General features: G+C 51.3%; 3 protein-coding genes across 3 annotated transcripts; 1 reads left to right on the plus strand and 2 right to left on the minus strand.

Annotated features, from left to right (window-relative positions):
- Positions 1-17: 17 nt before the first annotated feature.
- Vma12 (vacuolar ATPase assembly factor VMA12) lies at positions 18-4035 on the plus strand. Its single transcript, XM_004856979.3, has 6 exons — positions 18-302; positions 1210-1283; positions 1865-1954; positions 2501-2543; positions 2738-2850; positions 3108-4035. The coding sequence occupies exons 1-6, from the start codon at positions 92-94 to the stop codon at positions 3201-3203; spliced, it is 627 nt and encodes a 208-aa protein (XP_004857036.1). The 5' UTR covers positions 18-91; the 3' UTR covers positions 3204-4035.
- Positions 3310-8241, minus strand: Sebox (SEBOX homeobox). Its single transcript, XM_087191523.1, is given in 6 exon segments — positions 3310-6158; positions 6161-6461; positions 6619-6638; positions 6641-6790; positions 6941-6970; positions 6973-8241. Coding segments are annotated over 6 exon segments (624 nt in total). The 5' UTR covers positions 7034-8241; the 3' UTR covers positions 3310-6096.
- Positions 8242-8411: 170 nt separating this feature from the next.
- On the minus strand, positions 8412-11454 carry Vtn (vitronectin). Its single transcript, XM_004856981.4, has 8 exons — positions 11257-11454; positions 11054-11173; positions 10610-10975; positions 10395-10534; positions 9959-10115; positions 9614-9766; positions 8826-9167; positions 8412-8608 (listed from the first exon to the last, which is right to left on the minus strand). The coding sequence occupies exons 1-8, from the start codon at positions 11318-11320 to the stop codon at positions 8496-8498; spliced, it is 1455 nt and encodes a 484-aa protein (XP_004857038.4). The 5' UTR covers positions 11321-11454; the 3' UTR covers positions 8412-8495.
- Between the last annotated feature and the right edge of the window lie 1778 nt (positions 11455-13232).

Genomic DNA, 13232 nt, shown 5'->3' on the forward strand with positions numbered 1-13232 from the left:
CTGCCCTGCCTCGCACCTCCCCTCAGCTGGGAGCTACTTCCGGCGCACAGCAGGTGGAAGTCAGAGTTTGGGGAATCACAGTGCGTTAGACATGGCGTCTTCGTTGGTTGTTGGTGAGCGTCTGGTGCGCGCTCTGGGGCCTGGCGGGGAGCTAGCGTCGGAGAAGCTGCCCCGGAAGCTGCGGGCCGAGCTTGAGGGCGCTCTGGGGAAGAAGCACACGAATGTTGATAGTCCCACTGGCCCCCGACGCTTGGTTTCCTTTCGTCTGATCCGGGATCTGCACCAGCATCTCAGAGAAAGCGGTGAGCCCATTTCCAGTCCGAGGTCGCCTCTTTGTTTCCAGATCTGCCCTCTCCTGAGATCTTTTCCATCCCGCTCCCACGCTTGCGGAGAACTCATGTAACCAACCCAGAAGTCTCTTCAGAAACCCCTGGGCCACCCGTTCCCTTCTCCACTTGTGTGGGAGTTTTTCGTGGATGACAAAATTTACTTGTGTTGTGCAGACTCTGTTTTCTTGACAGTCTCGTCTTGAAGGCACACCTAGACTCAGCTGACCCTTGAGACAGTTGAGATTCCAACCCAATACCATCATCCTTTTTCACCACCTTTGGAACCAACTTAGCAAACTGAGTTTGTCCCGTTAGGGAATTTGGATTTTTTTTCTATCTCAAAAGCAAGAGTGAGGAAAAATGATTTTTTTTTTCTTTGAGGTAGTGTGACAAAAGCTACCTTAAAAGATATGGACTAGGAGTAGCATATGAGTTCTAGTCCTAGATCTGTCGGTAATTCCCCCTTGAAGAAGTCATTTCTCCTCCCTGAACCTGTTTCCTTATCTGTGAAGAAAGAGAAGGCAAAAAACAAAGCCTAGCCAGAAGTGCAAAGTAGACTGCTCACCTATTAGAACTAAAAAGAATGTTAGAAAGAGATTATCTAATCTAGTACAGTCCTCTGGGTATTTAGCTTCACTATGACTTAACCCAGAGGCAAAGTATTAGGTGTTGGTTGTCACTTTGGCAGAATAATTGAGAGCTGATAGTTAAAGTTGCCGTGCAGTGCTAGAAAGTAGGTAGAATTTTCCCCAGTCTGAAAATCATCCTGGGGATAGGTTGACATAGGGATAGCCATGTTCTATTTTAGTAGACCCTTTACTGATCTTAATCTTTCAACCTCAGTTCAGTGGGTCACTATATGGAAGCATTTTTTCCCCAGGTTCCTCAGTATACCTCCATGAGCTTTTAGAAGGCAGTGAAATCCATTTCCCAGAGGTTGTGAAGCCTCCTCGGGTAAGTAAGGATATATTTGTGAGAGTGGTTGATTGAGTTGGACATCAAATTTATTTGCATGTAGGAGTTTTTTGGGGGTTTTTTTGTTGGTTTGGGTTTTTTTTGGTACCAGGGATCGAGCTTGGGTCCTTGCGCTTGCGCAGCAGGCAGTGAAACCACTGAGCTAAATCCCCGGCGCTGGACATCAAATTTATTAATCAACTTTTGAGCTTGAAAATTTATATTTAAATCTTCAGGCTCTAGGATGAGGGAATCTTCTGTATTTGACAGCTTTGGGAAACTTATCCAAAAATCAGTTTCCAGGGCCGGGGATTTAGCTCAGTGGTTCTGGCGCCTGCCTTGCAAGCGCAAGGTCCCGAGTTCGATCTCCGGTACCAAAAAAAAAAAAAACCCACACACACAAACAGATACTGTGTTCCAAAAATCAGTTTCCAAAGCAGTAGAGGTGTGACTGGCAGGCATGTGGGTCTTTTGGCACCCTTAGCAGTACCATGCCCCTTGGAACCAATGACTATGACCTACTTTCTAGCAAGAAATATGTAGAAGAACGTTAGTCTTTTCATGTGATTCTTCTGCTTCAGAACCCAGAGTTAGTGGCCCGACTGGAAAAGATTAAGATACATCTGGCCAATGAGGAATATAAGCGGATCACTCGTAATGTCACCTGTCAGGTAAGGGTCTGCTTTTCACCACATGGAATACCTCTAAAAACAAGGCCCTGTCCTAGAAAGAGGTGTAGAGGAAAGAAACAACATAACAACTTGGTTTGTATACTATTCTGGGTCCGTAGGCCCTCTGTGTTGCATACAAACTAGATATAATTCCCAGTTCATTCACTGAAACTGATGGCTTAGATGGTGATTCCCCCCACCCACCAGGGAATGAACGCAGGACCTTGCTCTTGCCAGGCGGGCAGGGCGCCACTGAGCTACATCCCTTGGAGTCTTTTTTTTCTTAATAGAACTCCCTTCTATTCTGTGATGTGCTCCTGCCCTGTAACAGGAGAGGGAGAGGTATTGAGAGCCTGTGTCCTCTTCTCTGTAATGCTTGATCTGTAGTGCAGAAAAGAGGCAGATTGGTTCTAGACAAAGTCCATGGAGAATGCAGAGTTAATTTATTTAGGAATAGAGAGGGCTGAGCCCAGACCAAATGGGAGCTCTCTGGGCTACCCTTGAGCTTCTTCTGTTCTGAAATCGTCTGTTTTTGCTTTTGCCCAGGATTCAAGGCACGGTGGGACTTTCGGTGACTTGGGAAAGCAAGGTAAGATATTAGGAAACCAGGCTGCTAAAGCCTTTCCCTGAGTTGAGTCATAGCATTCTTTCCCACCCCAGCATCCTAGGTTAAAGGCTGAGCTGTTCAGACTTGCTCTTTTAAGGGAACCCAGTTGATTGAGGTAAGAGGACCTCCTGGAGAATGCTGACCTAAGGGTTTCTTCTCTGGGCTCCTCCCTAAAGTGAGATCAGTGAAGGCTCTGGTCATCACCATCTTCAACTTCATTGTGACGGTTGCAGCTGCATTTGTCTGCACTTACCTTGGAAGCCAGTATATCTTCACAGAAATGGCCTCGGTGAGTAGGCACTGGGCAGGCAAAGTGCTGCAGGTGGGGGTGTTAGTAGGAAAGGGAGAATGTATGTGAAAATGTCTTGCATAGGGCGGAAATTGAGCGTATATTTATGCAATAAACAAGGGGAACATTTGAGCCCTTCAGCATTTGTGGGATGGGTAATAACCCCAAGAGAAGCCAGGACACCTTCTCCTTTCCCTCAGTTTAGGGGCTGCTGTGGGAGTTCTATATCCTTTAAGCCTACTTCTCTTCTTCCCTAGACGGTGCTGGCTGCATTAATTGTCGCCTCAGTGGTGGGCCTAGCTGAGCTGTATGTCATGGTGCGGGCAGTGGAAGGCGAGTTGGGAGAGCTGTGACTAGTGCTTCATCATCAGAGTCTGCAGAAGGTTTTGGGATCATCAGGCTCCCAAGTACCAATCATTGACTCAGTCAACCCATGAGGCTTCTTGTACTCAGCTCTAGTTAAACCAGGCCACCTGCTGTTTCTGTGAGGAGCCCCATCTTCTGTAAATTTCCAGAATGAGCAGTGGAGGAGGACGATACTTCTTTTAAACTAAAAATAACTGGTATCTTGGTATCCTGAACCCATTGCCCATCTGCCTCCTCCAGTCTATCCTGAGCACTGCTGGGACTGGGCTTTTTCCATCAGGAGTAAATGGAATCCAGGCCTCCCCAGAAGACAGACCGTACTGCCTCGAACTTGTCCTAGTGCACACGTCTTTGGTGCAGCCTGGTAGTTGAGAGCAGAATCCTCTAAGAAGGGAGATCTCCCCAGTCTTTGTTGCAGGCCAACAATTGAAAGAAGAAGCCTCCAAGAAAGGAGAAAGGGCCTGCATCTCTTCAGTCTATGCTGGAAGGGGAACTGATTAAGGAACAGAGATCCAATAAGAGAAAAATGGGTTGGTACAGGATAGTGGAACTGGAAGCCAGGCAGCTACCATTTGGGAAAGGGGATGATACTGACCCCCTTTTCCAGAATTCAAAACAGACCCAGAAGGATCACATAACCAGCTGTGATCCTTCCTCTGGTAAATGTAGCCAAAAACTGCTACATTGTCTGGATGTCTCTGTGTAATATTAAACTTCTGAGAATTTAAAGTAAGTGGTATGATGATAGATCTGTCTGTATAAGGCACTTAAAAAGGTGTCAACCCCAATTACGTATCCAATAAATATTTATTGTGTCCAGTAGTGTTCTTATTTGAAGTTGGTGACAAATAATACAAAGCACAAAGATTTCCATATCTCTGAGACTTGTGTCTGCTAACAGCAGAGCTGTCTTCCTCTTCATTCATTGCACACAGTCCTGTAGTCTTTGTTTTTTCCAAAGCTTTTCTGTTTTTATAAATTATACATTCACCAGTTCGATAAACATTTTCTCAACAAAATTTCCCAGTTTCTGTCAGTTGGGAGAAGTGTCAGCTGTGATAAAATGTAAGTGTTCTGCTCACCTGAACTGTAGAAGATTGGGTGGAAAGCTGCACTGAGGCCTTGTGGGGATTTGTGGCTGTGCCTCCCTGTGTCGGCACTCGGGCTCAGCTGCCATAGAGCCTTAAGCTTCCACACACACCCCACCTGCATACCTGACATTAGGTAGGAAGGCTTCCAAATGTTAGAGACATTTTAACTTTATCATTATCAGCATCTCAAGCAGATTGTGGGCCAGGGGTGGGGGGAAAATCTCATAATGAAATCAGAGTCTGTCCCCCATCCCCATTCATCCCGTCCCTCCTCACAAACCCACAGGCTTCTGTGACATTGAACCCTTACTGTGCGCTTGGCCCTGCTAGCCTCTGGAGATAAAGAGGCAAAAGACCTAGCTCCTGCCTAGAGAGTAATGAAGTGGCCATTGTGCAAGGAGGGTTCCATTCGCAAGGTCAGAGTTAGGCTTGTGAATCAGGTGTCCCGTCCTCCAGCTCGGCCCAGAGAAGGGAACTATGCCTTAGCCACTTCCTCTGAGTGTACTGTGCTTTCTCCAATGCACTCGGTGCAGAGAGTGCTTGGCAGGAGGTCAGAGGAACAAGAAGTTTGAGGCCTTAGCTTTCTGGCTAGAGCAGCAGAACTAGCATTTATTGAGTTTTTACTATGCCACATATGTTTAAAAACATTGTGAAATGGGAAGGAAGCAAGTTTTACCATTCTTGCCTTTCAAGCACAATGAGTTTCAGAGAGTTTCCACGTGCAGAGCACAACTAGGGTATGGATCCAGCACAGACTGATCACAAACTGCTTTTCTCCCCAAAATGGAGCTGCTCCAGAGGTGGAGACATCTGGAAACTGGGACCAGGACAGGGTACCAGCAGGGGCTCCCACCTCCACAGGGTCTGTCAGAGCCCTAAACCCTTCAATTAACCATCCCTCCCTCCATCTAATCTAGCAAAAGCCTGGGTAATACCTCCCACCCAGACTCTGTATGGAACCTGGCCCTATTTAGAGATTAGGTGATGGAGATAAATTTCCAAGCCAAATGGCCCTTGTCCCTATTCATTTGAAGCACACAACAGTCCAGATGAAGGTACAGAGTTGGGTTTTATTTGGAGATTAGTTTGTATTATAGATGATACCAAAACCCATTGTTGCTGTACCCCCGGCACCCCAAATCTGTCAGGTCCCCACAGGACTACATCAGAGAACAGCCAATGTAATCTTCGTGAAATCAGCCTAAGCCCTGGCTCCTATTTCTGCTTTATTGCTTTCATGTCACTCCCCTTTCAGACCCATAGTGATTAATTTGTCCAGGTGGCAGGAGGTCAGGAGAGGGGCCCCTGAGCCATAAAAGGGTGGGTCCCCAGCAATTCAGATTTGGAGCAGCACTCTCCTCCTCACTTAGCAGTTGGGTAGTGGCCTAAATGGCCCTCATCAAGCAGTGGCTGCCCCTTTTTAGAGGGAGGAGTTCACCTGGGATGAGAATCGGGAACCAGGTGTGGCAGTAGATGGGGGTAATGTGGCCTCCTACCAAGACACTGAGCATCTACCCCAGGAAAGGTCAGGGTGCAGAGTAGTAAGAGCCAAGCCCCAGTCATTGCAGGTGACCTGCCTGGAGACCAGCGGGAGGGGGCTAACTTCTCTTCATTTTGTTCTTTTTTGGTATGGGGAATTGAATTCAGGACCTTGCACCTGCCAGGAAGGCATGCCAGCTGAGCTACATCCCAAGCCCTAAATTCTCTTTGTATTAGAAAACTTTCTGTAAATAGAGGGGGCAGGGTATAAGAGCCAGAGAGGAGGGATCTTACAAATTCTGCCTCCAGGTTAAGAGTGATCCACATTGATGACAATGGCCGAGGCATAAATAAGGTCAGACAGGTTGCCTGAGGAGTAGCTCGCTCCAAAGAAGGGTGGACTCCTGGAACCCCAGCTGGTCCCCATGGGGCTTAGACTGTAGCCCCTGTCCAGTCCTCCCCTAGAGCCCAGCTGGGAGCTTTACAGGAAGCCTGCAGACACGCTGAGGCATGAAGAGCTCTGCTGGTGACAGGTAGAGGCTGGCCCACCATTTGGGGTTCCCAGGGCTGCTGGGGGACATCTGGAAGAGGACAGCAGTTCTGGGAACACTCAGGCCTGGGATGGAGGCCTCCTGGCTTCCTGATTCTCTTGGCCCTGCCATTCTGAAACCACACCTGGTAGGGAAGACGAAAGGGTCTATTCTGGCTCCAGCAACTCCTCCCCTGCACCAGGAAAAACAACCTGAAGGTAGGATACTCAGAGGAGAGGCTGCAGGTCAAGCTCAAGTTGGCTGAGTGAGAGTACCCTGTCCTGATGGAGGTCACAGCTTACCTGTATCTTGGCTTCAGGCAGCAGGTGACCCAGGCCAGGTACTCTTGAGTCCCGATGTCTGGGTAGGGCCATGCGGCAAACACCCGCTCCAGCTCCAGCAGCTGCCCAGCGCTGAAGATGGTCCTCTTTCTCTGGTGAGGACCCAACTCACTGGCATGGCCTGTGGGCTGGGCTGAGGGTGAAACCAGGACTTCCTGTAAGCACCTCTACCCAGCCTCAGAGCCTTCCACAGATCCTGCAAACTTACTCCCCACCCTCTCCAACCTTCCCCACCATGCCTTGCCCCCTCTTTGGCCTGCCCACCCTCTTCCCGCTAGGCCACCTGCTGAAGATGCTTCCACAGGGCTGGCCATGGAGCTAGCAGAGGGTGAGGAGCCAGAGGGCCATGCCCCAGTTGTGCCCACACCCCACCCATCTACTGGGAGCTTTATGCTGCTCAGAGTGGCTGGCCCCGCCCCCAGCAGGGGAGAGGTGTAAGAGTCCAGCTAAAGCAAATCAGAGAAGTCCAGGGAGAGAGGGGAGGCCAGGGGCAGGACTGGGGCTGATGGGGTTATGGGTGCAGTAAGTTTATCCTCACCCCTTCTGAGTTCCACCAAGGGAGCGGGTGCCTCAGCCTTCTGCTCAAACCTCAGCCTCTGGCAGGCTGTGCGTGTACTCCTAAACCTCATGAAAATCCTCCCAGGGCTCCTTTCAGGAAGCCACACTGGAGCTCCAGTGCTCCAGGTCTTTGGTTGCCCCCTCTGGAGCCCTCAGTGTCCTGGACCTGGCTGCCTTCAGGGGAGGGTGGATAGAGTTCTAACCTACAACCCTAGAACTGGCCAGTGAAGCTAGACAGGATGATAGGGGGCAGCAGATGGCAAGAGCCACCAGCTCTCAGTGGGGCTAGGGAACAGATGTCACCACAAGATTGCCCTTGGGGCTGCTCTAGATCTTTGCCTGCATCTAACTGACTCTGGTCACTCAAAACCCCAGATGGGCTTCCTGAGGCCCAGAAACCTGGAACTAGAGGAGGTCCCACAGGCACCACTGAGGGGTTAAGAAAGATGGTTACTTCTACAGTGTTCTCTTCTTTGGAAGTCATCTGGGCTGCTTTGCCAAGGGACTATATGTGAATTTCCTTCCAGTTCCTGTCCTTCCCTATCTCTCCACACCTCAACCCCAGACCCAGGACAGAAACCTCAAAAAAGGGCTCACCGTGGGGTAGGTTAGGAGGATGATAGTGGCTGGTTCCTCGGGTGCTCAGGAGCTAACTGGCTTTCAGATTCAGGCCAAGCAGAAAAGCTGAGCTAGAACCCCATGATCTCTTACCCCTTCTCTCTCCTCCATGACTCTGTTCAATTTCAGGGGCAAAGCAAGCCTCAGTGGGAAAGGGATGGCTTGGTAACACCTGTCATCATCAGTGTCTTGAGTGCCTGCTTAGTTGCTGGTGGGCTGCTGGAGGCTGCTAGATGCAGGAGGAAGGGTTACTCTCATGAGGCCCTCCCAAAAGCCCAGCTTTCCTTGTTCACAGTCATAAGCCCCCTCCAGACAGCCTAGCCCTACCGGTACCCCAGAGGTTCCAACCCACCTGAGGCAGAAGCAAGGCTTGCCCTCCTCCCATACCAGAGGATCTGTTCCAGAAAAGCAACTCATCAAAGATATCTTCCCAGATGTTCCACTGCCTGAGCCCAGCATGGGTTGAACACAGCAAGGTTTTTCTCTCTTTCTCCCCTCAACCTGCCCCAACAGGCTATCTTCCCCTCCTTTAACCAGGCAGGGGTCTGCCTACCAAAGTCAAGACAGTAGTCTTAAACTCAGGGCCAAGGGACCTTTATTGGGCTGGGAGAAGTAGGCTGGAGGAGGGAGCTATGGGGTCCCAGCTGCGCAGGCTCTGACTCCTACTGGCGGTCCAGGGGTGGGCACCCCAGCCAGTACTGGGCAATGGAGCGTGGGTAGGGAGGGTGCACAGTGTCCACTCGCCGTGTGCGAAGATTGACTCGGTAGTACTTGTCTGAAAGAGAAGATAGGAGGAAGTGTTTGAAACTCACCCAGAACCTGCCCACTCTTGTCCTGAGAAGACCCCCAGAGGGAAAGTGACCATCTACAAGGCAGCTAGAGGCTCCTGGCCTGGCTTCCTGGAGCCACTGCCTGCAGACTGTGTTCAGCCCATGGGGACCAAGGCTAGCGGGGAAGGCAAGACCAGCTTCAGGGGAGGCAGAGGCTCCCACCTCCTGAGAAGAAGTAGACACTCTGAACGGGCTCGCAGGTGGCAGGCACAACCCAACTCATCTCGTAGTCATCATAGCCCACTCCCAGCCCACTCTCCTCACTGGAGAACAAGGACAGCCAGAGGGAACGGGATGGCCGGTGGGCGTTCTGGATGCGGCTGCGGCTTCGGCTACCACGTGAACGATAGCGTTTGCGGCTGCGACGTCTAGACTTTTGCTTCTTGGCCCCGGAAGAGTGGAGCACAGACCCTGAGACATAGATGTGGCCAGGCATGGCAGCGTCTACTTTCCCAGGCACACCATGCCAGTCTCGGCTGATGAACTGAGGCTCTCTGACACCACCTGTGGCGGGAAAGGAGTTAATGGGGGCCTTTAAGGGACCAGACCCTACTCTCTCCAACAGAGCCTTTAGAGTTCATTGACTGTGCCGTGTCACAGCAAGCTAGTGGCAGAGCCCAGGACCCAGGCCTCGGGTTCCTTGTCCAGTGTTCTTTCCTTTGGCCTCCCTCCACCATATCCATGACATCTCCTCCCCAAACCCTAGGCCACCCTAGCCCCTCGGCCACAGCCCCTCCCTCTGCTGGCTGTGCTAGGCAAAGTCCAAAATGTGGGGTCAAAGCAGAGCCAAGCCTCTCCACAAATGTCAACAAAAGCAAAGTCCCATCTGAGCAAACAGCTCTGGATTGATAGCCCCACAGTCACAGTCCCCTCCAGACAGCCTAGCCCTACCTCTACCCAGGGGTTCCAGCCCTCCTGAGGCAGAAGCAAGGCTTGCCTTCCCCCCATACCAGAGGATCTGCCCCAGAAAAGCAACTCAAAGATGTCCTCCCAGCTGTTCCGCTGCATCAGGGCAAAGTGCTCAAACACAGCCGACAAGGAGCTGCCTTCACACTCCTCCTGGCTAGGCTGGCGCTGGAACTCATACTCCCAGTACCGTTTCCCTGGGGAAATCAGGAGGGGGGGTCTGAGCAAGGCTGGAGAGCCCAGGGGCTGCTGAAGCTAGGAGCTGGGGGGGGCACGGGGGGAGGGCGGGGGGTCGGGATATAAGCTGAGGCCTGTCCCCGAGGAATCGTGGAAGGAAACCAAGACCCTCCACTACCGTACCTACCCATTTTCTCCCACCCCCTGAGTACCCTTGAAGAAGTAGACCCGCTCCCGGCCACTGTAGCTGTGGGCAGGGAGCGCCAAGGCTGCATCTAGGTTGTCCAGGATGCCACTGAAGCCTTCAGAGATGTTTCGAGGGAAATCGGGGTCCAGGACACCATCCTCAAAGCGCCAGTACTGACCACCCTAAGAGGCAGGGAAGGTGAAAAGGTGTGAGATGAAATGTATATGTGGCCAGCCATGGTTGGGCACAGAGACAGAGGCCTAGACCTTAGAGCAACTGCCCGCAGCTCCAGGCTTACTAGCTGGGACCTGGAGCCTCAGCCGGCTTTGTTCTCAGAGCCCCAGCCAGGTGCCACAGAGCTCTAGTTCTGGCCTTCCTGCCCACCATGGCCTTGAGGATACCAGCTCCCAAGCCCTTCGTAGATGCTCAATACCCAGCCCCTCAGCCCCTGGGCCCGACACCTTGAAGAGGTAGGTCTTCCCCTGACAGTTGATGCGGGTGAAGGCAGCATCAATGGGGCCCTCTATGCCCCAGACATCTCGGATGAGCTTGGGGTACCCAGGCCTCACTGCCGTTTCATCTAGCTCATAGCAGTACTTTCCTAGAGTGGAGGAGGCTGTATGAGGGAGAGGTATTCCGGTGGCAGACCCACCCCAAGACCTGCCCCTGGAATCACCTCGGAAGGCAAAGATGGAGCCATTCTTGAGGTCAGTGAAGGCATCAAAGGGCTTCCCACTACACAGCTCTTCCTCTGCAGGGGACTCCAGGGCTCCTTGATCAGTGGCCTCAGGCCTTAGGCTCACCCCCTCGGGCCCTGAGGTCTCTGTCTTGGGCCCAAGAGTGCTTGCTTCAAATGTGGGAGACTCTTTCTCAGGGTTCAGGACAGGTGGTGGCTCAGAAGTGCCTTCAGACTGGGACTGGGAGACAGCGGTCGTCGGGGAGGGGCTCTCCATCTGTGTGTGGTCCTCAGTGTTGTCCTTGGTCTGGTAATCGTAGTACCCATACTCATCTTCCGCCCGAGTGAATACATCCCCACGAGTCACTGCAGGCAGAGTGGGCAGAAGTGAGTCTCCAGCGGTACAGGAGCTCACAGGCCTACAGCCCTGGGCTCAGAACACACCTTGGGGCTTGCACTCAGCCATGTAGTCACTGCAGCAGCTCTGGTAGTAAGAGCACAGCTCGTCACACTGACACTTCTTCTCAGCGTTGAAACCCTCAGTGCAGCGCCCCTTGCATGACTCTACAGAGAGGGGGTGTTAGTTGGCACAGCCATGCCCGGGCCACCCTTGCCCACCCCACGTTGCCACCAATACCCTCCTGCACCTTGGTCGGCCAGAGCAACCCATGCCAACAGGGCCAGCATGAGAAGGGGCCTCAGGGGTGCCATGGCAGGACCTCTAGCTGAGGGCCTGGGTAGCTGGGCTCTGAGCTCCTGAAGTCTGTGCTCTGCTGTTGGAGGGAGGGAACTGGAGGAGAGGAGCTGCCTTTTCTGTTGCTGTTTGCTTAACCTCAAACCCAGCCCCCATATCCTGGTTCCAGAGGCTGCTGCAGCACAAGGTCACATTCCTAGAACCCTGCACCTGGGAGAGCTGGGAAATGGAATGCTCTCGATAAACTCAAGGTCATTGGGTCATCAGGACGGAACTACCGGGAAATACAGCAGAAAATTCATCCCGTCACTCACTGGACAGACTTTTTAACCTTTCTGGGTCTTCGTTCTCTTTTCCATAAAGTGGAACTATAAGACCTTGCCTCATGAGGTGTCAAGATATTACATGAGCTGGACCAGACGAAATGCCCAGGGTAACTTTAAATTTGTTCCCATAAATGGTTATTGATCCATGGTTTGTTTGATTAGACCCATCCCTGGCTAGATGCTCATCCACCGACCCGTTGTGTATTTAGAGCTGTGGGAGGGAGTAAGAGATTGGGGAAATTTTCTTTTTTTATCATAAAAGTACAAAGTTTCATTTGTGGCTTCTCTTTGGGAGTGCATCAGTCTCTCTATACTGGTCTTCATAGCATAGGAAACAGCAAATTCAATCACATCAGACCAGATTAGATTTCTGAGGCCTCCACTAAATCACTGTTCCTTGGGCAGGCCACTCTCTTGTCTCTTCAGTCTCTTGCTCTGTGAAGAACGGGTTTATTCAGCACACTTTCAGACTCTCCCGAGAAGTGTGATCCATCTACCCAAAACATGCCCATTGGCACAGAATACCTGATTTTGGCGTCCAATTTTTTTCAGACCTCCACAGGCTTCTGAAGCCTTCCCACCACCTGGAGGACGTGATCTTGAGCTTAAGCTGCCGCTTTTCGTCCTGTAATCAGAGGAGAGGGTGGCTTTCACCTTTCTCATCTCTGTGGGTCTCAGTAACCTGACCTGTGAAATGGAACAGTAATCCTACTCCACAGGAGTGTTGTGAGGCTTAATTGAGAAGCACTCATAAAAAGGCCTTAAGAGTTGTACCGGGGCTGGGGTGTGAGACCTAACTAACTCCATTTTAAAGTTTGACTCCATCTTAAATATAAGACAGTAAAGTGGCCTTGACATAAATTCCACTTCACTGAAGTCAACTATTCCCCTAGTCTCCTTTGTGCCCATAAACTAATGGTAAAATGTCCTTGCTGAGGGACAACAGATAAAAAAGAGACACAGCTCCTAACTCAATCCTTTGTCTGCCCAGAAAACAGATGCTCCCGGGCCCATTATCTATAGAACATTCTGTCAATGTGCTGATTGTTCCTTTTTCCCATAAACTCTACATGTAGCCACCCCTCAACCCGCCATGCTTGCTAAATATCAACCAATCATGTAACTGCTAAATAGAACATCCCCAAACCTTGCGGTAGCCACAATAAAAACCCTGCTGATTTGGAATTCGGGGCTCTCAATCCTGATCCGCTGCGTCGGTGACGGTTGAGTGCCCCTGCTCGAGCTTGAATAAACGACCCTCGTGTGTTTACATCGGAAACGGCTCCTTGGTGGTCTTTGGGGACTTCGCGATCTGGGCAAAACAGGGGATGTAGTTTAGTGGTAGAGTGCTAGTCTAGTATGGGGGGGGGCTGGGTTCCATCCCTAGCACGGCAGAAAAAACAAAAACAAACAACAAAAGCCCCATGGAATTATTATGATTGCTTTAACCACTAGGCGGGGAGGGGTCACACTCTGAGACCTCCTCTCTCCACTCTCTTCCTCCACATCCAGGAAGGGCAGAGAGAGCCAGGATGTGGGCGTGGCTCGTCACGGCTTGGGGGTGGGGCTGTGCAGGCGGAGGGGGCGGAGTCCCTGGAGAGCA

The sequence above is a fragment of the Heterocephalus glaber genome, unplaced genomic scaffold, assembly GCF_053883595.1.
Source record: "Heterocephalus glaber isolate CG9 unplaced genomic scaffold, H.glaber_assembly_v1.0 deba00001564, whole genome shotgun sequence".
NCBI classification, from domain to species: domain Eukaryota; kingdom Metazoa; phylum Chordata; class Mammalia; order Rodentia; family Bathyergidae; genus Heterocephalus; species Heterocephalus glaber.

Bases quoted from the DNA above. Each gene is read 5' to 3' on its own strand.
- Vma12 (XM_004856979.3), top strand. From the start codon at position 92: ATGGCGTCTTCGTTGGTTGTTGGTGAGCGTCTGGTGCGCGCTCTGGGG. The intron at 303-1,209 runs GTGAGCCCATTT...TTTTTTCCCCAG, and splicing joins CCAGCATCTCAGAGAAAGCG to GTTCCTCAGTATACCTCCAT. The intron at 2,544-2,737 runs GTAAGATATTAG...TCCTCCCTAAAG, and splicing joins CGGTGACTTGGGAAAGCAAG to TGAGATCAGTGAAGGCTCTG.
- Vtn (XM_004856981.4), bottom strand. From the start codon at position 11,320: ATGGCACCCCTGAGGCCCCTTCTCATGCTGGCCCTGTTGGCATGGGTT. The intron at 10,535-10,609 runs GTGATTCCAGGG...CCTCCACTCTAG, and splicing joins CTCCATCTTTGCCTTCCGAG to GAAAGTACTGCTATGAGCTA. The intron at 8,609-8,825 runs GTGGGAGCCTCT...CTTCTCTTTCAG, and splicing joins TGTCTACTTCTTCTCAGGAG to ACAAGTACTACCGAGTCAAT.